At 45.5% G+C, this 27,595-nt stretch overlaps 1 protein-coding gene across 1 annotated transcript; it reads right to left on the bottom strand.

Annotated features, from left to right (window-relative positions):
- Positions 1-511: 511 nt before the first annotated feature.
- Positions 512-27,491, bottom strand: MAFF (MAF bZIP transcription factor F). The gene is made up of 3 exons (XM_066633557.1): positions 27,189-27,491; positions 6,050-6,120; positions 512-4,231 (listed from the first exon to the last, which is right to left on the bottom strand). Exons 2-3 carry the CDS (start codon positions 6,083-6,085, stop codon positions 3,818-3,820), a joined length of 450 nt encoding a protein of 149 aa, XP_066489654.1. The 5' UTR covers positions 6,086-6,120; positions 27,189-27,491; the 3' UTR covers positions 512-3,817.
- Between the last annotated feature and the right edge of the window lie 104 nt (positions 27,492-27,595).

Below are 27,595 nucleotides of genomic sequence, written 5' to 3'. Positions count from 1 at the left end.
CACCACCATGACAGAGATGGTGTTGAGAGCATGCTTGCCAGGACAGGGTTATAGGAACAAGTCAAATAAATGCCTCTTTTGAAAGAAAGTGAAATTCTAATCTCTCTGACAGTAGTGTAGCTACAGGGGGGTAGTGGGGTAGGTATTGCAGGCACCACAATCTAATCAGCCCCTCCCATTCAACATTGGGACTATTCTGGGCTTTGTTATCAATGGCAAGTGGAAAGGGCCAGGCACATGGTGTGCTGTGGCGTCTGCAATATTGACTGTACCCCCCTCCTGTAGCTATGCTACTACCCTCTGAAGTAAACTAGTGAGACATCCCATTGGGCATAAATGGGTATTGCACTACTACTTTTGAATGGGGATTGGTACTCAAAGGCTAAGGGGAACTTTGGATACACGTTTTGCTGACTGCTTGGATAATGCATACAACCAACTCTCAGATCATCAGCCTGGTGTTTTCAGCTAGCATGAAAAGGGTTTGAAAACAAGAATAAAAGGCATTGGCTTCTCCACATTGGAAAAAAAAACAACCTGTCTTTATTCATAAAGTCTACAAAATACAGAGGAGTCTGCTAGGACACTTACTGTAAGTCAGAAAATAAATAAGTACTTTTTTCTTGCTCTATAGAAGATAAAATGTGATTTGTATATATAAAATATAAAGTACGGCTCTGTACCAACATCCTGGCCGTGCCACAAGGCGGAATGGCTTAAAGGACGTGACAATAACTTATATTCGTGCAATAAATAAATCATAGGGTAGGAAAAAGGAGAAACAGGTGGAGGGAAGAAAGGGAGGAAATGCTAAACAAGGGAACCCCCTCAAAAAGTAGGTAAAGGACGGAAAACACTAGTTAGGAAGCTGATTCCATTGTGGGGGGTGAATGTCATAAGCTGCAGGATGGGTGAACCCAACCATATGTCTAAAACATTACAGGGTTAATTGCCATATAAACAAGTTTACTGTGGTATATGCCTAGAGGTGACTGGTCACAAATACTCTCTGGTTCCTATGTTAGCATACACATTTAAATGGAAAAAGGTACCTCCCCAAATAGCACAGTCCTATGCATGTCTACTCAGAAGTAGTTGAGTCTTGCTCCCAGGTGTGCACAGGAGTGTGCAATCCTATACTTATTCAGGCCTAAGTCCCATTGAACTCAACTGTACTTCTGAGTAGACAGGCAGAGGATGATGCTATAAATCACCTAATCCAGCCCCCCTTGCCCTTGGATAGGCACACCTGACTAAGTCTTCCCTGACTTGTTTGACTGCTTTTAAACTGATCACAAACATGGGCCTGGCATGCTTTCAACATACAGGTTCCATTTGCTCCTTCCTTGAGCTAAAATTCTAGATCCAATTTAAATGTGACGGCAAATGAGCTCAAACTGCTTACCCAGGTATACTGGCAATGGAGGTGTTTGAACTTTGGGTCCTGGATCCCCACAAGTGTGGCATTTGTATGCCCATTTTGATGTACACCTAGATCACAGCTCAAGAGCCAGTACTGTATGTTGTAGGTGCCAGGGATCTGGGTTAAATGGAACACTGGCTTCATGGAAAGATGGACGGGAAAAGGCTCTTAGTTTTAAACTTGTCCAGCGTCCATTTAAACAGAACCCAAATCAGACTTCTGGGTGGCGTTACTGTCCATTCCCAATGGCAGAGCAGCAAAGTTCTGGGAAATTGCATTTACTTCCTGTGACTGAGGAGAAAGTACCAGGAGAACACTTTCCCAAACTCCAAGTAGTCAGCAATGAGACCCCCCCCTCTTTATTCTGTTGAGGCAACATTATTCAAAAGAACATGGCCATAAAAATTCAGTGGGAGCGGGGAAATCTCAATTGACAAATCAGCTCTGTTACTTAACACCCCATGGTGCCCTTGTGCCTCAGTTTCTCCTGCTGTGCTTAGCTTGTGTAGCTCTTTGGGACAGAAATTTGTTTTGGCTTCAGCCCTTCAATTTCAGTTTGTGTAGTGAGGGCTGACTTAGCCTAGTTTACTGTCCTAGGTAGAAATTAATTCCATCTGCTTGTATGCCAGAGGTGAGGAACATGTATTTCTCCCCCTTGCAGCACTTCCTCCATACAACTGAAGGGTACTCCCCTGAGTACAGGGAGAAAGGCTGCAATCCAGGAAACAGGAGCAGAGTGGCTGCCCCTCTTCTCTATTTCATCCACGCTGATGGTCTCCTGATTTCCACATACTTGTGGGGAGGAAAAAGGAAAAAAACAGCCATTGCTCCCCCACTTCTGAACATGTTGTTTGGGGTGAGGTTTTCCCAATCAGGCCACAGCCCTTGCAATCCTGCTGTGCCAGGCACCTGCCTGTACTCCTATTGGGTTGGGCAATTCCTCTGTGTATTCCTCTGGAGTCTGCAGCAATAGCACGGATTTTATCTCCATGACACCTGTACTGCTGATTTTTCCTGGTGTTGCAGGAGTTTTTCCCCCACTGTATAAAAAAATAAAAATGGAAGAGTCCATTTTATTTGATTAAAAAAATTCTAATGTCTATTTTTTCACAGGTTGATCTAACATTAAGACAGTGGCTGATTGGACAGGGGAGGCTTTTATGACTGGATGACTTCTGCCCTTTATTTGTTGCCTACCAAGGACAGTCATACTTTGTCCCAAGTACTGCAAAATAAGGGAAGGAAGGCAAAATGTTGTTTTCACTGCAACAGAAAGGATTCCTCAGCATTTCAGTTACAATCCTGCACCCTTCCCACCTCCAACCACCCCACTTCCTTTCTTCTTCTCCTTTCTCATATATTCTCTCTCCACTTTCCCCAGTTACTTCCATTCCATGCTAGAGATCTTGTAACAGCCCAATTATGACATGTGCACAAAGCTGGAGAGAATGAAAGTCTCTTGCTAAGGCCTGGTGTGCAGTAGCATCCTAGGAGAGGATGCCAGCCCCTGACCCTACTGTGACATGTACTTCCATGATCCCTTCCTTTCACAATCCTCCTGATCACATAGCAAAAATTCCCTTCCTCATCTCTTGCCACAACTACTTCCCCTTTCCTTGGATTGCTATCAAACCTGCCTGCTCACTGAAACCTCAGTCTGATTGGAATCACTGTCGCACCAGCTGATTCAAAAAAATTCTAGTTCCAAATAGTTGATGGCATTTCTCTGCCAAAGAGCACACAGCTATGGAATACCAGAGAGAGCGTGTATGACTAGGCACAGTAGGGACACACGGGGTGATGTCAGAGCTGGACCACCACTTGACAACTGGAATATGGCAACTTCTGGTAACATCCTGGACGGTTCCCAAGTCCTGGGTCTGACTGACAAGGAGCGGGCTTCCACCTGGTATCCCTTCTGCGCCATCCCAGAGGAGGTCCCTTTTTCTCCCCTTGCAATCAGAGTCCCTGAAACTGCATTCCCAGCTACAGCAGAGAAGCCATCTCTGAGCATATCGTATTATACTAACAGGAGGGGGGGACCTACGTGGAATGGCAGGATGAGAAAACCTGACAACCACACCATGGAAGCAAGAAGTAGTTGGGAAGAGGGAAGGGGGTAACTGGCCACTGCATTCCAATTCACAGATAACATTAACAGCTAAAATTACATGAGTCAGGCACTACCTTCCCACCTTCTCCCCAAAAAGGTAAGGGACAGAAGAAGAAGTTCAATGTTCAGCCATTTTGTCTTCAAGTCAGTCGTGTCTCCTTAAGATGGCAGAGGAAGAAGTGGAAGAAGGGGGAAGGGGCCAGTGCAGCTACAGCCATTCTAGGTGAGAGCTGGACATAGGCATGGCAACAGGACTCAGTTCGCAACTTGGCTGGTAGACACTAGGAGTATGTGGCCTGGTTGGAGCCAGATTTGACGATGGTGATGACGCTGGCAGTAGCCACCTTGGCAGTGGTGCCATGAGCGGTGACTGTGCGGGCAAAGCCCTGCAGCGCCTCATACTTCCCGCGCAGGGCATCGAGCTCCAGGCGCATGGCAGCATTCTCACGGGCCAGCTTATCCACCTCTCTTTCCAGCTCTGTTTTCTGCTTCTGCAGCTCCTCCTTCTGGCACACCCGTTTGACCCGGCAGCTGGCCGCATAGCCACGGTTCTTCAGCGTGCGCCGGCGTTGCTTCAACCGCGCCACCTCCTCCTTGGATAGGCCTCGCAGGTGGTGGTTAAGTTCCCGCACCGACAACCCCATGAGCTCCTCATCAGAGAGATGTGGCGTGTTCTCGCCCATTTCCCGCTTGATCTGTTGAACAGAAGCAGCAGTGGATGAGCAAGGGTAGGAAGAGTATGGGGGGACAACAATCCACAAGAAATATGGCTGTTTCATGTGCCCTCAGAACATGAGTGTTGTTTTTTTTCTTGCCATTCATACTATTCCACTTTTCCTTTAAACAAAAACAAAACACTTTCTCTAGGGCTCTGCCACTTGGCGTTTAGTGGAGAGGAGTGAGCACCATGGGGGTTTGCACCCGGTGTCATTCCAAACTCTGGTGATCCCCAAACTAGACAAGTGAGCTTGGACATCCCTTCTCCTTGATGTCAGATCTCTCAGAGCCCAGCTGCTGCAAACCGAAATCTAGCTCCTCCCACCATCTTTGCCTAGCCTGCCGCAGGGACAGCAGCAGTGCTTGTCCTAGCCCCAGAGTACCTCATGGCATGAGGGGCTTAAAATAGGAACTCCTTGTCAGGTGCGGTTTTTCTCCATACAGACGCACACCTCTGACCAACACATTTCAGTTCCTCAGACCTTAACTGCACAACTCAAGCCAATTACAGCAGATCAAAGGATGAGAGCATGTGTTTTGGTTTTTAAAATGGAGATGTGATACAGGAAACAAGTAGTAGTTAAATGAAAACAATGGCAAGAACCACCCTCTTCTAGGCTACTGGTTGCCGGAGACAGAAAGCAACACCTGGGCATGCTAATCAGGGGCAGGCTTTTTTTGTCACTTCCCAATACCTGTCCCAATATCAAAACTTCCAAGTCTCTGGCCAGAACAGATGGGTTTCCTGACAGGGCTTCATTTCTTATTTCTTCACACCTCAGGGTTGTCTCTCCTCCAAACCACCCCCACAGCCTGTTTCAGAGGGAATTTCTCTGAAATTAGCCTGCTGTTCTTGCCCCTCCACAGTAGTCAGCATCCATCCAGGCCAGGAATGGGCAACAGGCATAAGCAATATCCCAGTCTCCCTGTATGCAAGTGCGGGGGGAGAAGGGGAATGCAGACCTATTCCATGTTTTTGAAGCAGGGGGCATCAGGGAGCACCTGAGACCTGTCAAGGTGACACATTGGATAAAGGCCACCATTCACATCTATTTAAAACTGGGCAACAGATTGCAGGAAACAAAGGGACTGCTGGGAAACAGCTCTGATAGGGCAAGCAACAGCATGCAAATCATACAAGCAAATGCTAGAAAAAGCAGCAGGTCTCATGAAAAACCATCAGTGCAATCACACACACACACCCAGAGGAAACATACCAGAGGAAGGGCATCAAACATCCTTCCCCTTTTTGCGGCAGGAGGCTGGGCATCATATTTCGCAGGCAGTTTTCAAACAAGTTTCTGCAAACCCTCTCTGAACACACAAGTGTTCAGACTTTCAGGATCCTGCACCAGTAGTCAGACCCTTTCCTTTCTGGGCTGAATTCTGCATAGGTACTTACGCAGCCCTGAAAACAGGGAGCGGGGCAAAGAGAAAGGTGGACAGGTGGGAAGATCAATTGTGAAAAGAGAAATGGCGGGAAGACAGAATGAGGAAGTGTGGGCACATATTGAAGAAGGAAGGTGAGGATAGCAGAGAAGCAAAACAGAGAAAAGTGAGCAGCAAAGCCAGGTACTGTTCCAGAGGTAAAAAGGGTTTTCACCTATCTTTCTGAATAGCTCTAAATTTGGTGATAATGCCTGGGCCATAGTGAAACAAAGGAGCAGTTGCCTGACTAATCATAGCTAGAGTGTGAAACTGGCCCAGGTTTATAACAGCACTTTCGGAGCCCCAGTCTTGGTCCAACTTGTTTCAATGTTAAGATTCATGGAATTTTGGTTGCAAGTAGCACTTACCTTCAGGGCTTTGCTTGACAAGCTATCGGCTGACATTGTTTCTCGACAACCACCACTCCCCAGGAAAGAGCCTGAAATTGAACAGGACCAAAACATAAGGATTGTGCGATTGCTATTCACTCCTTTGCATGTTGTGCATTCTGGGGGAAAATAGCATTTCCTTCCCCTTCCCAATCACATGTCCTTCTCCCTTTTCTTCTGCCCATGTCCTTAGTCCCATCTCCAATTAGGCATCAAGCCAAGCAAAATGACATGGAACAGATGGACATGGGGAGTCTTTCCTGAGAGTACCCATCTTTGTGGGGGTATTCTTCAAGTTCCACAACCCCTTGGTCTGACAGAGCAATGGAAAGCTACCAGATCGCTGATCCAGCATCAAGAATGAGTCATGCCTTTTGGTTTGTTTTTGCATTTAAATTAAACGGAAAAGAAAAAATCCTTTCTACTTTTCCCCAACTGGACTGCATCACGAGCCAGGTGCTTCTGCTCTCACACAAGATCACCCACCTATCAGCCCACAGAAAGATTAGACAGATCTTCTTCCCTCCCTATAGTGTCTCTATACTGGACATGCCTGCAGCTACTGGAAACTGCACAAGGGCAGACATTTCCTGAGAAGGAGGAAACAGAATGGTAGGGAGCCAGCTGGCGGGTGTGTCCCTGAAATGCCAGGGCCTGAAAAGAGAATAAAAGCAGTATCATGATGTGCTCAGCAAGAGAGAGGAGAGCTTCAGGCCACTGGGAAGAGGGTGTCCAAAAAGCAAGATTGCCGCTGCATTGCCAGGGCAGATGAATTTGAGTCTTCCCTGTGCGTTAGCTGGCTCTGCACATGGCCCGGTATTATGTCATTTCTGGATCAGCTGTTTTGCTTACAAATGGGATTCTCTAGTTTGTTTTAAGCGACACAAGGCAAACTACCGTCTACTGTCAAACTAGACCAGTGGTTCCCAAACTTTTTAGCGCCAGGACCCACTTTTTAAAATGACACACTGTTGGGACTCACCCAGCTTTACGAGACTTTTAAAAAAAGTTTCATTTAACTAGCCACTCAAATCTCTGTTTTTATCCTTTTTACTCTGGTAGAGGAGGGGGCCAACTTTTTGAAGCATTTGTTGAGCGCTGCATTCATCAAACTGGGACCATTCTGGTGATGTTGTGTCCCCCTTTTGCCTGGGGCACATTTGCTTACTCATGAGTAAACATGCACTTTTCTTGTCAGCTTGGAGGGAGGGGAACTTCCTTCTTGAGTGTTTTTTGGGGCCTGTGTTCATCAGATTGGGACCATTCTAATAGTGTTACATTCCTCTTGGCCCACCTTTTGTAAAGGACTGGGGTACATTTGCTTACTTGCACTTACATGTGCACGTGTGGCTCAGTTTCACTTTCCATAGGGCTCAATACATTTTCCTTCTCAGCTTGTCAGTTTCAGATTCAGAACCCACCAGCAATCCAGTTCTGACCCATAGTTCGGGAAACACCGCACTAGACAATATTGTAAGCATGGGACTGGGACAAGCATGCTTGTTCTTATTCAGTACACAGCCGCTGGATCATGTCTACTATCCATTGTATCTAATGGACAATAGCAACTTAGTAGCTCTCCTCTCCATCCATGATTTTGGGACTTCTCCCAAACAGCCAAAGGCGGAAATATAATACAGAGGACAGTGAAGGAGGACTTGCCCCCGTCCGACCTTCAGTCCCCTTGCTGTTTCCTTCCTGACAAAGTCCTCCCTCAGTTATGCGGGTGCTGCGTTGACAGCCCCTCACTGTTGCATAAAATGAGCGGGGAAAGTTCCTGATGCATGGCTGTCATTTAACTCTGATGAGTTAACTCTGATGAACCGCCTGGCTATGAAACTGACCTGCCTGGAGCCCTTCGCATCATCAGTGACCACATGGTTGCAATTAAAGGCCTGGAAGCTGTCGGTGGGCCTTGGGTGATGAAAGTCAATGCTCCACGTGAAACTGCTTCCATGAATAGTAGGGTTCAATAGGTTCATGTGCTCTCCCCACAGAGAACTTGTGCAAGCGTGGGAGTTGTGCTTTCTCTCTCACTTTCACATACACACAGACACCCACACTCACCTCGTTCATGACTATATCACAGTCATCACACAATTCACCCACTCCTTCCCATGTCACAAATGGATTGTGTAAGTGGCGCCTAACCATACAAGCCCTTTCACACGTAGATCCAGAGTTCACAGCAAAAAGTCTACATGTGGGAGGCAAGGGCACACCGTAGCCTGCTCTTGCGCCCCATCACGTGCGAAACCTATGTGCTGGGGCCACGGATAAATTGCACTTATGTGGAAACAATGAAATTACTGTGTGTTATTCATACATGTGGCTGTCCTACGCATGTGCGCTCAGGTATGCTAGCATCCTTTCCTAATTCTTTCAAATCTTCTTTAACGTCCACCTTCTCTGTGAGACTGTTGACACAGCCCCTTAGTTTCCATGCCCTACTACTGTACAAACTACATCTGAGTGAAATAATCACACATCCTTCTCCACTTTACCCCTGCCTCCATTTCCTTTCTCTTCCCTTCCTCTGTATCAAGATGTAGATTGCGAGCTTCTCAGGACGAGGGTTTGTCCTCTCATTCTTTGAGAAACACACAGATGTACCATAAACAGCACCAACAGCAGCTTCCCAACACACAGAAAAACCACTTCATATGCAAACAGGATTGTCCTATTGCAGCCTACCCATTTTTAAGAAATCTGTTTCCTTCAAAATACACGATGCAGCAAAAGAGTAATTTTGACAGGTAAGAATTTTTGAGGTCAGGAAATGAGGCTTTTTGAATCTCAGTCCTACAGGATTCCCTGTTGTTCCCTACTATTTCTAGTCCCTGTTGTTCTAACCGCATCGCCTATCAATCCAATCTGGACCAATTGGGGCCCCACATCTTAGGGGGGCCCACACTGGGGTGGTGAGCAGAATGCCCGAAGCTGCAACTGGCACCTCGCTCTGGTATTGAATCTTCCATGCCAAGGCACTGCAAAGAGAGTGAAGTGAGCTGAGCTTTGCTGCTGGACGGCCCTCCCTCCCACTCCCGAGTCAAACGGACCTAAAATTGGCCCCTTGGAAACCGTTGGTGGTGATGCCGCTACTGTGTACCTCACCACCGCCTTTCATCCTGATGAGTAGGGGGGCCCCCACAAAAATGTTTTGCATTGGGCCCCACAACTCATAAGGCCAGCTCTGCTATCAATGGCCCAACCCTGAAGTTTTGACAAAGTCAGAGAGTGTCTTTCAGAAGTGCTGAAAGCCATTTGATTCAAGCATGCAATTTTCAAAAGCCAGTAGGATGTACTAAACAAAAATGCTGGGCCAAAAACCAGGGAGACCCACATTCAAATCCCCCTAAGCTACAGTGCTCACTGGATGACTGTGGGAGAGTTATGATCTCTCAGTCTAACCTCCTCTCAGGGGTTCCATGATCATAAACAGGAGAGGAGACTATGTATAGTTTCTTGGAAGAAGGGCTGAATAAAAATGGATTTTTTTTTGAAGTGGTGGCCAGAGATGAGCAGAGCTTTCTTTTATAGGCCAATTTTAGGAGAAAAGGGGTGCCGATTTTTAGTAATTACTTTTAAAAGTATTGTTGTGCATCCTGTGCCTTTGAGAAGAGGGCAAGTTGGAGCGAAACAGATCAATAAATATGCCCATTTGCGCTACCCCTTTTAACACCTTGTTAAAAAAAAATGTTATACAAAAACCCAGGTGTTATCAGAGGGCTGGTTCAGATGATATTTACCAAACTGGCCCCTCTTTGTGCAATGCTTCCCTCACTTCTGGTACAGGGGGTGTTTTTGGCATTATTGAAGGGGGGCACAATTCAAATCCCCCCTCAATTAAACAAAATTGTCCAGTCTTTGAGAATGTGGCTGGGGTGCGTGGATGATGTATCAAGCAAACTGACCCAGAATGCTTATTATGTAAATGTCTGAGCCTCCAATTGATTTATTCACATTTATTCTTTTGGGAAGGGTGATAAAGAGAAGCAAAGATTAAGAACAGCCCTAGTTATCATTATTTATATTAATGGGAGCTTCGGCTCACAGAACCCTCAAAGAAGGTCAACAGAATGCACCCCTCCATGAAATCAGTGATGTTGGCTGCTCTTACATTTCTTCACAGGTTCTCTAAAGCCCCAGAAACAATGCTAAAGGAAAGAGATTGTAAGTGGATTTCTCTAATGGTTTTCCTTGAGCCACGGTTACTGCCAATGACATCTCCTTTGTCCCATCTCCAAAACAAAGTTTGGGAGAAGAGTGTATTTGTGGAAGATTCCAGTCCTGAGTGTTAGATGGATGTCTATTCCCCCTCAGCATGCCTGAAGGAGGTCGAGGAGGGAAAAAGTTACTCAAGTCTGTTTGTTTTGCACATACTGAGACGTGCCCAGACAGGAGACTGGGGACAGATGCAACCGAGATGGGCACAGGCCCAAGGAACTAGAGGAACAACAGGATCGCGCGTTCTGGAGAACAAGCACAGCCTGAGAAGGGCAGCACCTCACAGAGCCTATATAGACAGGGGCACCATCATCTTGCCTCAGTCCCATATGGAAGTTCCTTCCAGGATCTCAGGCTACTCAAGAGGCTGAGCCCAGGGCACACATTCTTTTATGAATTAGTAACTGGTTAAAGAACAAGCAGCAGAGAGTAGGCATACACGGGCAATGTTCACAGTGGAGAGAAGTGAGAACTGAGGTTTCTCAAGTATCTATGTTGGGACTGGTACTTTTGAACTTGTTCATAAATGATCAAGAGGTAGGGGAAAACAGAGAGGTGGGCAAGTTTGAGGATGACACCCAACTGTTCAGAGAAGTCAAAACCAAATTTGCAAAGGCCTTCAAAAGGACCTCTCCAAACTGGGCGAACAGGCAACCAAATGGCAAATGTGGGTCACTGTCAATAAGTAATGCTTATTGGGGCCAAACATCTTAAACTTTGCATATACATTGATGGCGCCTGAGTGATTGGCGAGATCTTGGGGTCATAATGAATAGCCCAGTGAAAATGTTGACCCAGTGTGCAGCAGCTGTGAAGAAGACAAATGCCATACTGGAGTCATTAGGAAAGAAAGGGATTGCAAATAAGATTGCTAATATAATCGCACTGTACAAATTTACAGGGTAACCACACTGGGAATACTACATACAGCTCTGATCTCCATAACTTAAGAAGGACATTATAGAGCTGGAAGAAGTGCAAAGGAAGCCACCAAAATGATTGAAGGGCTGGAGCATTTTCCTTACAAGGAAAGGCTACAACATGAGGGCTTTTTAGCTTGGAAAAACGTAATGAGGGACTGCACGATTGAGACCTATAAAATGATTCATGGCATGGAGACACACAAGTTTTCCTTTCTCCCTCCTGGTGCCAGGAGGAATACAATAAAACTGAGTGGTGGGAGATTCAGTATAGACAAAAGGAGAGACTCCTTCACCCATTGCATAATTAGTCATGTTGTCACAAGATGTGGCAATGACTATTAGCTTAGATGGGGGATTTGATAAATTCATGGAGGACAGATCAATCAATGGTGGGTCATGAAGCCTGTGCGCTACCCTCCAGGTATGCCTCTCAAGTTGCAAGAGAACTATGACCAGAGAGAAGTATGCTTGCTCAGCAAGCAGCACTGCACTTGTTTCCCGGATTCAGGTGTTGCAGCTTAGTCAGTCAACATTTTCAAACACCCAAGACAGCTGTGTTTCATTGGAGGACAAACAGTACCTGTCTTGCAAAATTAAAGGCTACTCAAGATGGGAAACATGAACTACTAATCTCCCTATCTGTACACTCAGCACACAGCAAACAGCAAACAGCAAACACAAATATAACCTGGTATAAGCAAACAGGCCTGATTGTTCACTGAAATATGTAGAAAAGTGATTCCCTCCCAGTCTATCATTTCTTCACACAATCCACACATCCACATGTAACATGTGGGGGGCATCTAGAGATCTTTCCTTCTTATGTGGGAGAAACCACACTTCTCTAGCACTTAATCTGCAATATTTTGCCCCTGGGAAAGTGTAGAACTAGAGCAGGGGTGCCCAAACACCGGCCCTGGGGCCACTTGTGGCCCTCGAGGACTCCCAATTTGGCCCGCAGGCAGCCCCCAGTCTCCAATGAGCCTCTGGCCCTCCAGAGACTGGCTGGAGCCCGTGCTAGCCTGATGCAACTGCTCTCAGCATGACGGCCAACTGTTCAGCTTCTCAGGTGAGCTGTGGGACGAGGGCTCCCTCCACTGCTTGCTGTTTCACATCTGTGATGCAGCAGCAGCAGCAAAGGAAAGTCCAGCCTTGCTTTGTGCAAGGCCTTTTATAGTCTTAAGCTATTGCAAGACCTTCAGTCAGTCATACAAGTTCCTTCTCTAATATATTCATTTATGTAAATCTATTCAAATTTTAAATGTAAATTAAATCTTTTTTTCCCAGCCCCCGACACAGTGTCAGAGAGATGATGTGGCCCTCCTGCCAAAAGGTTTGGACACCCCTGAACTTGAGCATCCATGGCATTTGGTTTGTAGATGGATCCCTATAGTGCATATGACATCACCAGCGATGTACAAGACAATGACCGATGTCGTCGTTATTTTAAGTTTATAAAGTACTTTAAAGGGGTATTTATTATATATTTTCTTCTTCTTTAGGACTGAAAACATTCCTCTCTCAGCCACCGGGTAGATGGGACTCGTCAGCTTGGGAAGGCAGCTCATCTGAGATAAGGAAAACTCTGATCCCAAACCTCCACTGTTTGCGTTTTGTTGCCGTTGCGTCGGGCCAGTGTGGGCTCCAGCAATTTTCCGGAGAGCCAGAGGCTCTTTGGAGACTGGGGTCTCCCTGAGGGCCACATTGGAAGTCCTTGAGGGCCACAAGTGGCCCCAGGGCCAGGGTTTGGGCACCCCTGCTCTAGCTTAACTGCTTTTTGTTATTTGAAGACACCCTCTCTCTCCAAAGCACACATTCTCCTTCTCCTTAACATTTTTAGAAATTGGAATATAACTCTCACCCTTCCCCTAGCAGCAAGGCTACTTTCCTTTCAGTACCTGGTGAAAGGTTACTATACTACTGCTGTGAGAAGTGGTTCTAATGTAAGTGTGGCAGTAAATGTACTAAACACCTTTTTACTCCATCTTTCAGTCCTTCTGTTCTCTTGCTCTGGAGAAAGAACCTCGACTAATTACCAACTATCAGGAAAAAGAAGCCGGAAGATGGCAAGAGCTGCCCATCAACTCCTGACCACTGTTGAAGGAGCTCCCACAAGCTTAGCATGCATGCACGCACGCATGCCCCCCCCCCCCATATTTCTAATTATTGTATTTTGGGGTCAGACACAAACCATCAATTCTCCAATAAAAAGCATGTGGCTAGGAAGCCCCAGGCCTAGCCACCCAGAGGCACATCTCCATTGATGCTGCCCCCTATGTGGGGAGGTGGGGGTATCCAGGTAAAAACCGGAAGTGACTATTTCAGTCTGCAGAAGGCCTTACAAAGCCTTCTGAGGGCCGGGGAAGCCGCCCAAGGTGTGCCCCTACGCACAATACTATCCGTGGCCGACTGAGTGCTGTGGGAATGGGCGCCTCAAAGGGAATGGATGGCAGTGTCCCCCCCAAGCCTGGCACACTTGCCCCCCTCTTGGGCCCCTTTCAGGTACGCCACTGACCCAACAGACCTCTACAGTCTGACTGTTCCCAATGTCCCATCACAACCCCTGAAAGCAACCGAGAATACATCATTACCAAAACAAAAAACAAAAAACAGCTTTGCACCGTATGCAGGTGACAAGTGTATTTGAAGAGGCGTTTCTGGTGGCTGTCCCAGAGGCGGGAAAATTAGGCAAGAAATTAAATTAGGTGAGAAGAATGCTGAAGCAGCAAGGTGGCTGTTTCACGTGACAGGTAAGTGTGGGCACATGTTTAACACTGCCACATCCAGAAACCACTTCCTGAAAGCAGGTATTGCTCCACAGCAAGAGACTGCCTCAACAAGCTCATTTGGTGTTGTGATGCTTTCTGCTTCAGGGATAGTTTTTTTCCACACAGAGAAGCCTTCAGACACAGAAGTTGTCCCCCTCACAGCCCATTTGTCCGTCTCACAGTTGTCTCCCCCATAGCTCCTCACAGCCCAAAGCAATACAGCCCATTCTGCCGCATGTGTGCAGACCAGGCCTGAACCCCAAGTGACCTATTATCAGGGCTATGCCAACAGGGATGTGTAACAAGTCTTGTTTAAGTGTGACTGAGTTTTATTATGCACTGAATTGCATTTTAATGGCTATCTGCCCCTAGCCCTCAGGAACGGGAATCCACCTAAATAAATAGTGGAAGTGCTTGGATTAGAGTCTCAGGAGGAAGAGGAACGATGGGTCAGAGACAGCAGGGACGTGGGAGGGAGAAAAGCCGGCTCACGGTGAATCAGCAGAAAGGTTGCCAAGTCCGTATGTGCTGCCCTTTCTGCTGCGCCTCCGCTGATCCTGAAAGCTGAACTTAACTGCTGCGAAGCTCCCAGACACAGGCTCTACCTTGCAAAGCTCCCAGGGCTGATTGACAAGGAAAACAGGTCAGGTAAGGAAAAGGCACGAGAAAGATGAGAAGGTGGGGCTGCTCACAGACGTGAGTTGCCAGCCAACGTGGGACTCGCTCAGATTAGATTCTACAGCCAGCGACGGCAGAGGAGTCATTCGTTCTGGAATAGCAAGCAGTGTGCACACAAGACTGCGACACACAAGAGAGCATTCCAGAAGGTTGCTGGCTTTTATCTGAACACAGGCACCGCTCCACTCCTTATGGCACAGCACAGGCAGATCAGCTGCTCCGGTGGAAGCTTGTCGCTACTGCAAGTCTGGTGCAGCCAAAGTATTCCTATGCACCACCCTCAAAACAGAGAGCATAAAGAAGCAAAACCAAGTTTGTGCGGAGGGGACCACAGAAAGAGGAGGTCAGGAAGAGCAGGTGGAAATGAGAGCGAGGACAAGGCAGTGAGGGCTAGTGTAGTCATGGGACTAACAGATCCCGCTGAAAAACCAGACCGCTCCCCAGTCACACTTCTGCTCTACACCTGATTTGGCCACCTTGGACAATATTCCTCTATCTCAGTCCCCACCTTGAGCCGCAGTCCAAGGATAACATCAATCTACCCTACAGGGTTGTTGTGAGACCGACTCCAATTGTGGATGCAAAGCTCTATAGCAGGGGTGCTCACACTTTTTTGGCTCAAGAGCTACTTTGAAACCCAGCAAGGCCCGGAGATCTACCAGAGTTTTTTTTACAATGTTTGCACCATCATAACATATAACATTTATGTGTACAATGTATGTTGGTGTACCTTGAGCCCCACTGAGTATAACAGGACTTACTCCTGAGTAGACATGCCTAGGATTAGGCTGTGAGGCTGCAATCCTAGCCACACTTACCTGGGAGTAAGCCCCATTGAGTACAATGGGCCTTACTCCTGGCATTTCCTCCCAGAGGCACCTGAAGGGGGGCGTCGGCACTCCGCGATCTACTCATTTTGCCTCGCGATCTACCGGTAGATCGCGATCTACCTATTGAGCACCCCTGCTCTATAGGCTCTCTGAAGCAGGAATTGGAAACTGAACTGACAAAACATTTCAGAGAAGCATTTGCAATGAACCAGAGTTGAGCCTGAGCATAAATTGTCTTGGTGCCTTGAACCAGAACCAAGCCCATAAGAAAGGATAATCGGTTCAAAACATGGGCATCTGTAACCAGGTATTCACCCTGCAACAGACCATCGCTTTATTATAAGACTGTGAGCCCTTCTGGGACAGGGAACCACTTATTTAGTATGTAAATCATTTATGAATGCTTTTTGGGAGAGTGATACACTATATAAATGTCCTTAACAATAACAGGTTAGAGTTGAAAGAGCCCTTAAAGGTAATCTAGTCCAACCACCTGCTCAGTGCAGGGAACGACACCATCCCTGACAGGTGGCCAGACAGCCTCAATAACACTTCTCCTGTTGCGAGTACAGGTGTTTTGTTTGCAAATCTCTCTTTTTTTTTTTTAAGTAGTTTGAAAACACTATTTCTCTCAAGTGAAACAGTGGTCACATTCACTTATGTACAGTTACACTGCATGCCAAAGAGTTTGATCTGATTCTGCATGGACTGCATCTGAACTGGCTCAAGGTGTCTTAAGCAAGTTAATAAACCCTTAAAGTCAGTGTCTGGAGTGACTTTCTCTGGAGTGTCTCCAGTCTCCAGAGTGTTTCTCTGGAGAGAGAGAAGCAAAAAAATACTGATGAACCAAAACTGAACCAACATTTTTAATGCTTTGACTTCCATCCCTGGTAACATTACATAAATGCTAAGGTTCATTATACCCATAATAATCATGTCTACAGGACTCAGGGCCGCAGCAACATCTCAACCCTCCTGCATGCCCAGATTCTGTGCCAAAGTCAGGTTCTCACCCCAATATAGTAGGCAGGGATGGGATATACAGTACTAGTATTGCTCAAGTGGAATAACCTGAGTGCTGCATTTTCAATGTCGATAAAGATGTGCTACAACACAGGAGAGGATGTTCCTGAAACTTTAAAAAAAAATGCTATCTAAGCGTTGCAAAAAGAGCCAGGCAGAGTGGTAGCTATAGCCGTAGCTATAATTACTTTGATGAGTGCTTCTGTGCTGCGGTTGCTGTGTAGAGCAATGCAAACCACAGAAGGATGTTTTCAATTGTTTACAAAATAAAAGAATTTTAAAAATTCTTCTGTAGTTTCTGCACTGTCCACCGAGCAGCTCCAGGGCCACAGCAATATAACAATTATCTTTTTTAGTGAAAGAGGAACAAAATTATACCTCCCCCCCCACCCCCTCGGTTTTACCCTTTGCAATAAAACATTTTTAAAAAGGAAGCTCACAGAGAGCTGTGGGATGTGATGACGGGGCGGGGGGAGGAGCAATTTGTGCCAGACATCACCAAGTCATAGGGAATGTCCAACAGGTCTCCATCACACTTGTGCAACCGCATTCCATAAGGCAAGCAAAAACAGCAGATTATTATTCTATATTCCCACCCCCAACAATTAAATATTGCGCTGGGAAAATAAGATCTCATGTTGCAATGGGGGGCACATCTCTAAGAACAGGCAGAAAGACTGCATCCAGCACCACATTAACGAGGAAAACAATCAGAAAGGCCCTTGGATTAGGCTTGAAAGGGGACAAGTGGAATCCCTTGGTCACTACACTCTTCAAGATCACAAAACTAGGACAAGAGCTTTGGAAAAAGAAAGTGCCTGCAAGAACACTGAAAAGGGCCTGCTGGCCAACAATCATGGCCCTTCCATGGGGGGGGGGCTATCCATGGGGGGGAAAAACAAAAGTTTTTCACTTTTGTTCTCCTTTGCCTCTTGAGGTGGGACGCTGTGAATGGTGGATGGGGCGGAAGGGTTGAAAGTTCACTTAGCTACTCGCTTTAAAATTTGCTGACGTGGTAGAGCCCTTACAGCTTCGTCCACTCTCCTGTGAAGCTCAAGTACCTTGACTGAAACTCAGTTTATCTACACTGACTGCTGGCTTTAATCCAAACACTTCCTCTGAACCAGAAAGTGTATTGGGTGACAAGTGCATTAAGAGGATGTTTGTATACTTCTCATGGTTTTAAAAATTGCCATCTTATTTTTAAAAAACATTGTCAGTTCACAAAAGCAAAACTGGAGCTAGATAGACAGTTCCTCTCTGGCCTTGTAAACTCAATGCATTTGCTTGCGTTGCCCAACATGTTCCACATTGGGATGCATAATGAGCGGGCAATTTCAGCACACAATGAACAAACAGTGAAATTAAATTGCATTTCCACAATTCAGAAGGCAGGCACAGGTGCACTGAGAACATCAACCTTCAACCAGAACTGACTGACAATCTTTTATGACGGACAATCTATGTGACAGCTGACAATCCAAGTGTCAATCCATTATAGTCACACTCCAAAATTTCAAATACTTGACAGCCTCTGGCCTTGCTCACTGAGATGGCTGCTTCACACATTTGCTGCAGGGGAAGAGCAAGAGGGAAACCTCCAAATAAAACAGAAAACCTGTTGAGCTTGTGTCAGTTGTGATACAGATTTTCTAGTTACATCTTCAAAGATGTTTGCCTTTCAATCAGCCAGTGGAAGTTGATAGCTCTGTTCCCAGAGCAGCAAGGCTGAGGGATAGCCATCACGTTTAGTACCTCTAGACTCAGGTCTTTCAAACACTTAAAGCCATTTCTGCCCAACATTGCATATAAGGAACAGGGACCAAATGTGGGCTGGGCAAAAACAGGGTTAATCTGCTGCTGTAAATCAGTCTCTCTCTCTGACAATTTAAGTGAAGAAATACAGATGTGCACTAGTTATGGATCTGGCATCTAATGTCTAATGAAGCTTAATTATCTCATTAGAAAGTTGCAGACTGAACAGATGTTAATACTGTGCAAGCTATTCAGAAATCAAAGGTGGCATATATTTGGGTGTGTATACACAACTGTACATAGCTGAACTCTGACATGTATTAAATGCTTAAAACAGTTCTAGTAAATACATCTGCTGTTTCAGTCTGCTTAGAAAGCACAACTTGCGGTCCCCAATTAGACCATTTTCCCCACCAAATAGTGACATCTTGAAGTCACTTCATGACCGAGCCAAGTGAAACTCCACAATCTGAATGGCTCACACATTCAGCCACCTCCACAGCAACAGTCACAAATGTTGTGTAATTATTTTTAAAGTTTATATCCCACTTTTCCAGTTTTGTTTTTATTAAGAACAGCACAAGACAGCCAACAACCTAAAACAATTACAAAACACACCGCATAAATGAAGACCCAATCCCAGCATAACACATCAAGCAGCAAATGGGAAAGATATATGGCACACATTGGGGAGAAGTGATGGCGAAGGCAACCCAAATTTATGCCCAGGCTTGGGTTTCACACAGATCTCTGCTGCAAGAAATCATCTTGTGGCAGAAAAGGTGTTTGTGTATTACTGTTTTTGAAAGATCAGCATCAACATACATGGCACTTGACAGAACTACATAAGCAACAAGAGTCTCTCTGCTCCCAAGAAGACAACAAAGGGAGGGGAAGATCAAGCTTAACAAGGGATGAGTGGGAACAAGTACACTTATAGAGCCATGTTTACCATCAAACTGTCAAATACAGAATTGACCCGTTGCCAGCATAACCTTAGCGCAACATGACCTCTAGCTGACTTTAGATCAGGAGAACCAGTTGCTTGCTAGGAATCCTGAATCCAAGAACCTGAATCTGGAGCCATGGGGTCTCTGACATACTACTGCCAAGCTTGCCCCAGATAAACAGGTGCTATTATAAACTTTCCAAACTATGGGTCAAAAGACAATCACTGCCCATTTCCTGATCCATTAAGCAAAACTTTGTGTAATGTGGAAAAAAAAAATGACTTGTATGACCTTGCTATTGGGCGGCACATAATTTTGTAAAGAATAGCTAATATTTGCCTCATGCCTAGTCTCCAAATAAAGTCAACCTAACTTCAGTTAAGACACTTAAGGCCTCTCTTTGTAGGTTTCATCTTCCTGTTTTGCCAAATCCCAATCCACTGGGCCTTGTAAACCGGTCCAATCAATCAGAGTTGCTAATAAGCCAAGTTACAGTCCAAAGTCAGGTTCCAGGTAGGTCAGTCCAATCCGTCAGGGTATCCAAATCAAAGGCCAAAGCCAAAGTCCAGTCACAATCCACAGTCTGATTCCCAATTCCATAAACCAAGTCAGTCAGTCTCCTCTCCTACCTCCAACCTGCACTCCTTCAAAACCCACCAAACCCTTTCTGCCTCAGGTGCTCCCTATATACCTGAGGGATCTCCTTATGCTCTAGTGGCTGCCGCTGTGCAGCACACCTCCAGCTACCACCTGGGCTTTAATCCTGCACTTACTCAGAGCAAGGGGCACTGTGGACACCACACCCTATCTCCTTGGTAATATCTTCCGCAATTCCAATACACTTCCTTGAGAAACAGATTGGGACAATCCCATGCCCTAGAGATCACGAGTGAATTATCCCCCCCCCCAAAAAAAAATCAGGTTTCATTTTTAATGGTGAGAAAGAAGAAGCCAACGACTTTAATTATTGTATAAATTGTTACTCAACACTTTTTAAAAAAAAAAATTGTTGCCAGACACACTTGTGCACACATGAACATGGTGCCTGGTGAGCGTGACCCAAGTCAGACTTGTGGCAATTTATTTGGGCTGATGGCAAGGAAGCCTCAGGTCCCACAGGCCTTAGGGAAGAGGCCAGGCTTTCGTTCAAGCAACCTCTCCCCACTGCCACCCACCCCCCTTGGCTGGCTTAGGAGAAACCTTGCCTTTCTTTTTGGGAATTCCATGACTGACCACGCCTTGCTTGGTCAGCAGATTTAAACCTGTGAACAAGCCACATCCTGAGAGCTTCCTGACTCTGAAGTAAACAAAGTTGTTAGTGAACACAAAAGAGGTGCCTTCCACCTTAGCTCCCTCACCGACTTGGCTGTAAACTCAATCAAGAGTGGTATGATAATTAAGGCACAGGCCTTTCTAGTAAACAAGGAGCCCTCTCTGCTGCACCCTCCACAGGGTGCTGATCCTTAGAGGCACCCATCTCAAAAAACAAAAGAAGGGTCCTGGATGAGCTCACCCCACAGCAGCCTCCATGGTTCCCTATGAAAACTTGGGTGATAAAAGGTGGGGGCACAGACCCTTGCAGAGCCTCTCTTATCCCAGCTCTTGCTGTGGATTGTTCAGTGACCTGGTGCTATGCCAAGCATCCCATTCCCTCTACTACCCAAGAACCACGGTACCAGCCAGCCAGACTATCCTCTCCTCTCTGCACCTTTCCTTCAAATGCTACAGCACACCACCACCACTGAAGCACCCCTGAAACATCTTACAACATCCCTTCCCCCAGGAAAGCAATCTCAGCCCTCTTGCCTTTCTTCCTTCCCTGGAACCAGCAAAGGCTATTGCCCAGCCCTCCTTGGCTTGATTTTCAAGCCCTTTTCTACCTGCCTTTGAGTCAAGAGAATCACTAGGCTAGGCATCTTAGCTCCACAAACTCTTCATGCCACAAGCTAAACTCAGCAGATACAGACAAGTAATCTTGGCCTGACCATTGGCCCACAAATCCCCTCTATCTTCTGTGGCTTGTGTGCAGTCAAACCAATGCCGTGCTTAATGTTTCTATCCTTTCCTCCTTTGGTGTGACTGAGGTGAATGTGTGCATGAGTGTCTAGGCTCCATAGGCCAATTGTTCAGCAGAAGAGGGGAAACCTAGAGATTAGCTCCAGGCTTCCAGTGCTTGATTCACGTTAACTGTTCCATCAAGAACAAGGAGGATTCCTGCTTCCCAACCCTTTCTCAAAGGCTTGGCACATCAGATTTGAGTGACTGGGCAGAGAGAAGAACAAGATTCCCCCATCACAAATGAATAAAGTATTTTCTCATTCCTTGCCTGTAGTCCTGGTTTAGGCTACAGAGAATAAGAGCCACGGTTTCATGCTGCTAGTCATTCCTTGGTGGTCTCCTGCTTCTTCCTTTTCTTTCCCCTGGTCTTTCTCCACTCCCCCTTCCTTTTCACTACCATGTAAGCCCTGATCCTTCAACCCCTATTCCCCCTGGGAATAGGGTAACCCCCCCCCCATTAATCCTATATTCTGTTCCCCCTCCATTTTCTGTCTGTGTTATTATGCAGTCTCTTCTCTCTGTAGGGATTTCTTCTTTTTTCTACCCAGAAACCGCTGACATTAAGACCTAGTCGTGCAAGTGCTCATCATGTACATTGCATTGCATGTTCTTTTTTATTCCTTTTCTCAGTTATTTTGCACTAGTCCCCAACATATGTACTGGTTCTGTTCCAGAAGTCTGTCTGGAAGTTGGAACATATATAACTCGGAACAGCTGGCTTGTTGGCCTAGTAGTGCAATCAAACCTGTGCAAAAGCATCACAAGAGATGCACTATGCTATCCACTGTTGCACCTTTAACCTTGCTTTCCTTCTCATTTAATGCCATTCTGTTGAGTTGAGCCCTGAGCACAGGATCCCTGAACATGTGTTACATGTGTTTTAGAACACACCCACAAAACCCCAGAGTGAGCAGAGCTGGGGCGAAAGTGAATGGAAGTTCCATAAGAAGGAAGTGCCACTAAGAAGAGAGATTAAAATCTCTTAAGAATGCTTGGTTGAGACTTCCGTGGGCTGTCTGTTGCTCTCAGCAACCTCATAAAGCTTCTGAATACTAGGAGAGAGTTGACACACCACTATGTGGTCTGAAGTAGCAGGTAGAATGGGGTAGACAAGACTCACAAGGGGAACCCAGGACCAGAATTCCTCGATGGAAGGCTGGGAGAAAGAGGTAAATAAATAAAAACAGATTTCTGCCAGTTGTCTTAAGTCTAAGTCAGGGGTGTCCAAACATTTTGGCAGGAGGGCCACATCATCTCTCTATCACTGTGTTGGGGGCCAGGGGAAAAAAAAGAATTAATTTACATTTCAAATTTGAATAAATTTACATAAATGAATATATATGAGATGTAGCTTATATGAATGAATGAAAGTCTTGCTGTAGCTCAAGACCTATAAAAGGCCTTGCACAAAGCAAGGCCAGTCTTTCCTTTGCTGCCACTGCTGCAACACAGACATGAAACTGCAAGTAGTGGAGGGAGCCCTCATCCCACAGCTCAGGTGAGAGGTCGAACAGTCGTCCTCACACTGAGAGCAGTTGCATCGGGCCAGCACGGGCTCTAGCAAGACTCTGGAGGGCCAGAGGCTCATTGGAGACTGGGTGCTCCCTGCGGGCCGGATTGGGAGCCCCCGAGGGCCGCAAGTGGCCCCCGGGCCGGGGTTTGGGCACCCCTGGTCTAAGTAATTTAAAGACACCCACCAATCCTAAAGCAGCTTGTCAGTGGAAGACAGTTCTACTGATGTCAAAGCAGTATCATCAAACTTGCATCAAAGCAATGCCTTGTCAGGGCTCTTCTTCCCCCTCCTCCTGCATTTGTATTATGATAAGGAAAACAATTTGGTTTTGAAGATACACTAGATACAGTGTCACCTAGGTGTGCTGTAGCACATCTGCAAGTCAGGTATTATTGCAGCTGAAAGAGTTTACAGTTCTGCAAATAGATAATGTATAGCAGCTAAACAAGCCAAGCATTAGACCAGGGTGGTCAACCTTTCAACTTTAGGGTTCCTGGACCTTTACCAGTTGTGTAGAGAAGAGAAAGCTGCACCTGCTGAAATTCCCTTCCCTACACAATTAAGCCATTTCTGCTCAATGTCGCACATACGCAACAGGGATCAAATGTGTACACCTGTGGGCTGGGCAGAAATTTAAAGGTCCGGGAACCCTAAAGTCAAAAGGTTGGCCACCCCTGTATTAGACAGTCAAAGACACCACACCACTCATTGGTTAGTTCACCATACGGTGTATTCTGTCCCTAAAGGATAAGAAAATAAGAACTGTCCACCCTTCCAAATGTTATTCATTTTGTTCAAGGTTTGTTGCAGGGCTTGCAACAGATATCAGTCAGGTTGGGCACTGGCTAAGAGCTCACCCCCATCAGAGCCCCATCGCCTGTCCGGGCCACACCCTTAACTTTCAGTACTGATGGCATTGCCCAATGCATCATTGGGCTGGGCCCACTGCTGGGCTTTACCCCAGGACCTCCTGGCACCAACAGTTTTATCACCTTCCTTGCTGTAAAAATTTAGACTGTAACCTCCTTGGCAGCAAGGACATATTTATGTTACGTTACTCTTAGAAGTGCCACATACAAAAGTTACTTTTGAAAGTGCCATCTTGCCATACAGATAATAACCAAAAACCATTTCTGACAACTGCCTCTCCCTGTCAATTTAGCCTTCCTACTAGAGTTCAACTGTAGTAGGTCACACATATCTATTAAAAAATAATAATGAGCCACTTTGGGGGCATATCGAATTTGTTACTAAACGTGGACTGAAGTGAAAGAATCTTCTAATCGCAGCAATAACTAGACAGTGGACTAAATGACCAGTTATAGAATGACATTCTTCAGAAGCTGTAAACATGCATCAGAGATCATTTATAACAGGCCAGAGACCATAAAACAGAATGCAGTATTTCTGTGGCAAAAAGCTTCTGCGAAAACTGCAAAATCAAATTTGCACCCTTCAAAAAAGAATCCTCATCTAGATATTCATTAACTATTTCTGACATTACATAGGCATTCAGGTGCAACATTTGATTCTCTCTACAAAAATCAGAAAATACAACTTTCCATTCACTATTCTTCATATACTTAATCACTGCCTTTACAACTGGTACCTTTTTTTTTAACAGTATGTTGTGGGGCATCCTATACATGTCCCCTCAGTGAGCCCAACTTTCAATGGGGTTTACTCCCAAGTAAGTGTGTACAAGATTATATAGCCTTACAAGTTGCCTATCTTCATATTTTGAGGATCCAAGATCCTTGCCTGCTTCCCCTGCCCTTGGACTAGTTAATTTTTCTAATTGGTATCTATTAGGCAACGTTTACTGTTTACCTACAGTTCTCCTGTTCTCTCTCTCTCTCTCTCTCTCTCTCTCTCTCTCTCTCTCTCTGGCAATTCAACAGTCAGGTTAAGTATTCAGAAGTCACTGGTGAAATGCAGCCACTTTAAGCAGACTGACAACAGCCAGTCTAGTGCCACATACAGCGCAATAGGATAAGGAAAAAGTCCATTTAACAGAATAAGCAAAAAGAATCAATTAATTTGATTTAATTTAAATCACAGTGGTTACCACTAGCAGTAGTACCAAATAATCAAATTCTACAGAATTGGCTCCTATCAGGGTATCCAACAGTGTCAAATATCCTTTATTCTCAGGAGTAGGTCCCTTTCCCAAAATATCAAAGCTTCACAGAACAAAATGGATGCCTCAATTTCTCACAAGATTGGAAGAGATGAAAAATTCAAGCTTGCCTTCCCACCTGCCCCTAAATGATAGGACATTTGCATGCTAGATAAATGCATCCATTGCAATATATACACTTCTGCTTGTGATACACTATGAACAGGTACTGCACATGTCAGGATCTGAGTCAGAGATAAGCCTTTTTCTATGGTAGCACAGTGCCTATGAAATGCCCTTCCCAGAGAGGGCCTTCAGGCACTCACTGAAGAGCTCACTGGGTTGTTACACCTTTGTTCCAAGGACTTGTTCCAAGGGCAAGCAATATAGCTACCTAAGGACATCTTCTTGGTCCAAATGCCTGGTAATTTCATACACAGTATGTTGCCTTCAGTTCCATGATGGAAGAAAAGCCAGATATAAAGTAAAAATTTGTTTCAGTGCACCTAAGAAGTTTTTTTTAGTTTTACTGTTTGTTTCAGCTTTGAAATTTCTTTATGTTCTTTTAATTAAAGGAGGATGCTTTATATGTATTTTAGGAAGAGGGGTTGTCGCCCTCTTTGAACCACAGTTTGAATACGGTAATGAGATATAAATACCATAAATCAAACTGAAGCAGTATTCTTCCCCACCTACCCTGCCTCCATTTTCCTCTGTTGTGTTGATATCTAGTTTGTAAGCCCCTCAGGGCAGGGACCTAGCCTCTCATCTTTTGTCATACATGAATGAATGGTGATATAATAATAGTGTGCAAATGCCTTGAAGTGACCTGGACAAATGAGCTGTGTCACATTTCACCCAGGAAAAACAACAATTCAGGCAAGGGTTTTCAGTCTGTTTGGCAAGGAGGGATTCCTTCCTTCCTTCCTTGCTGATCTCAGATCTGGCAGTCAGACAGACTCCAAGGCATGAACGAAACCCACCCAGCAAGCTTTCTTCTCTAGAAGACATTTCACATACCACAGCTCTAGAGAGTTCTCAAGTGTGTATTGCTTTAATGCTGATTTGGAAACATTCCTATGAGGTTTCCCAAACTCTCCACAACCCCCCCCCCCTTTGCATTTCAACCAGCTGGTGACCATTCCTTGTCCTCTGTCATCAGGATTCCAGCCTCTTGGGGGGGGGGGGGAAATCAGCATTCCCTGCTTAGGGAATCCCTCCCCTCAGGAGCCAATTGTTACTACTAGTGGACAATTGGCTTCTTTATTTGGGGTGTGTGTGTACTAATTGGGCAGGGTGATCAGATGTCAAAACCGCAAAAGAGGACAAGGCACCCCCCAAAATCTAGGCCATTGAAGTAAAATGCAGGACATGACAAAATAAAAGCTAAAAACACTTGTATCTTGATTTAATGTGGTTAAACACTATATCTTGAACACGGTATATATACAGTGGTTAAACACTGTATCTTGATTTCATGTGGTTAAACACTATTAACAGTATCTGTTTACTATATAAAGTAACTATATTACTTACTATTAAATTTAACAATATATTACATACAATTTATTACATATAATTATTAATTAGGCTCTGCGCTGCCTGCTCACAGGGAAAAGGAGGACATTTAAGTTCTTTTCCAGGACACGAGGCTAAAAAAGAGGACGTGTCCTGGGAAAAGAGGATATCAGGACACCCAGTAATCCAGGCTACCTGAATTCTCATGATCCTATTCCCCCAACATCAAATCACAGCTCCCATCCATGTCCATTACAAGTTACTCCACGTGATCCAGGCCTCAGCACGTGCAAACACATGGTTAATAAGAGCCATGAGTAACTCTGATGTTATTGAGTGATTTCCTGCCTTTTGCTGCTGCCTAGAAAGTAGTGTGGCATATTTGGGGAGGCAAAGAAGCACATCACATTTGGTTTTTTCCCCACCCTGGAGTCTGGCATGTATCTTGAGGATCTCCCACCACACAAGCACCCTATCTAAAGAAAAAAATAGTAATTAAAAAGAATCCATCTTACTAAGCAGGATTTCCCTAAAGGAAATCAACACCAGCCACTCCTCACAAAACACACACAAACCACCCAAACAACCAGGGGCACCAATACCCCTTCTCTGTGTTGTGATTTTGCCGTTTCTCTGCCCCTGGGGAAGCCACTGGAAAGACCCACAAGCATCCAGACAGAGAAACAGCCCCGTCCTTTGCTCTCTGACGTTGCTACATTTTCCCTACTACAGAGTTACAAACGGAGCCTCACTTACTTCGCAGAAATTCTCCGATCAGTCTTTGTTTGCTGCCCTTCTCCTTTTCCCTCTTGAAGTCCTTTCCCCCCCCTGGCTGATTCTCCTTTCCAATCTCCTTGTTTGTATCCGTAAATGAAGTTGTTGTTTTCCGAGGAGGAGGAGAAGGGCTGAGCTGGGCTGTGAGCTGCGCTGCGATCTGCTGAGTTGTAATATGAGTTTCCTGGAATTACTCACTCACAGGATTCTTTTCATTCATAAAAACACAGTCATGCGATGACATCATTCTTTCCCCTCCCTCCCCATCTTAGTGAAGGGCAAAGGCAAAGAGAGTGAGAGGTGAAAGGAAGCTACCATCTTGGTGTTGGGCACAAACTTTAAAGGGGCACATACCTACTTTTCCCCCCATAGCACTGTTCATCCTCAAA

Source organism: Tiliqua scincoides, chromosome 7, assembly GCF_035046505.1.
Source record: "Tiliqua scincoides isolate rTilSci1 chromosome 7, rTilSci1.hap2, whole genome shotgun sequence".
NCBI classification, from domain to species: Eukaryota; Metazoa; Chordata; class Lepidosauria; order Squamata; family Scincidae; genus Tiliqua; species Tiliqua scincoides.
This window is presented reverse-complemented; position numbering and strand designations above follow the sequence as displayed.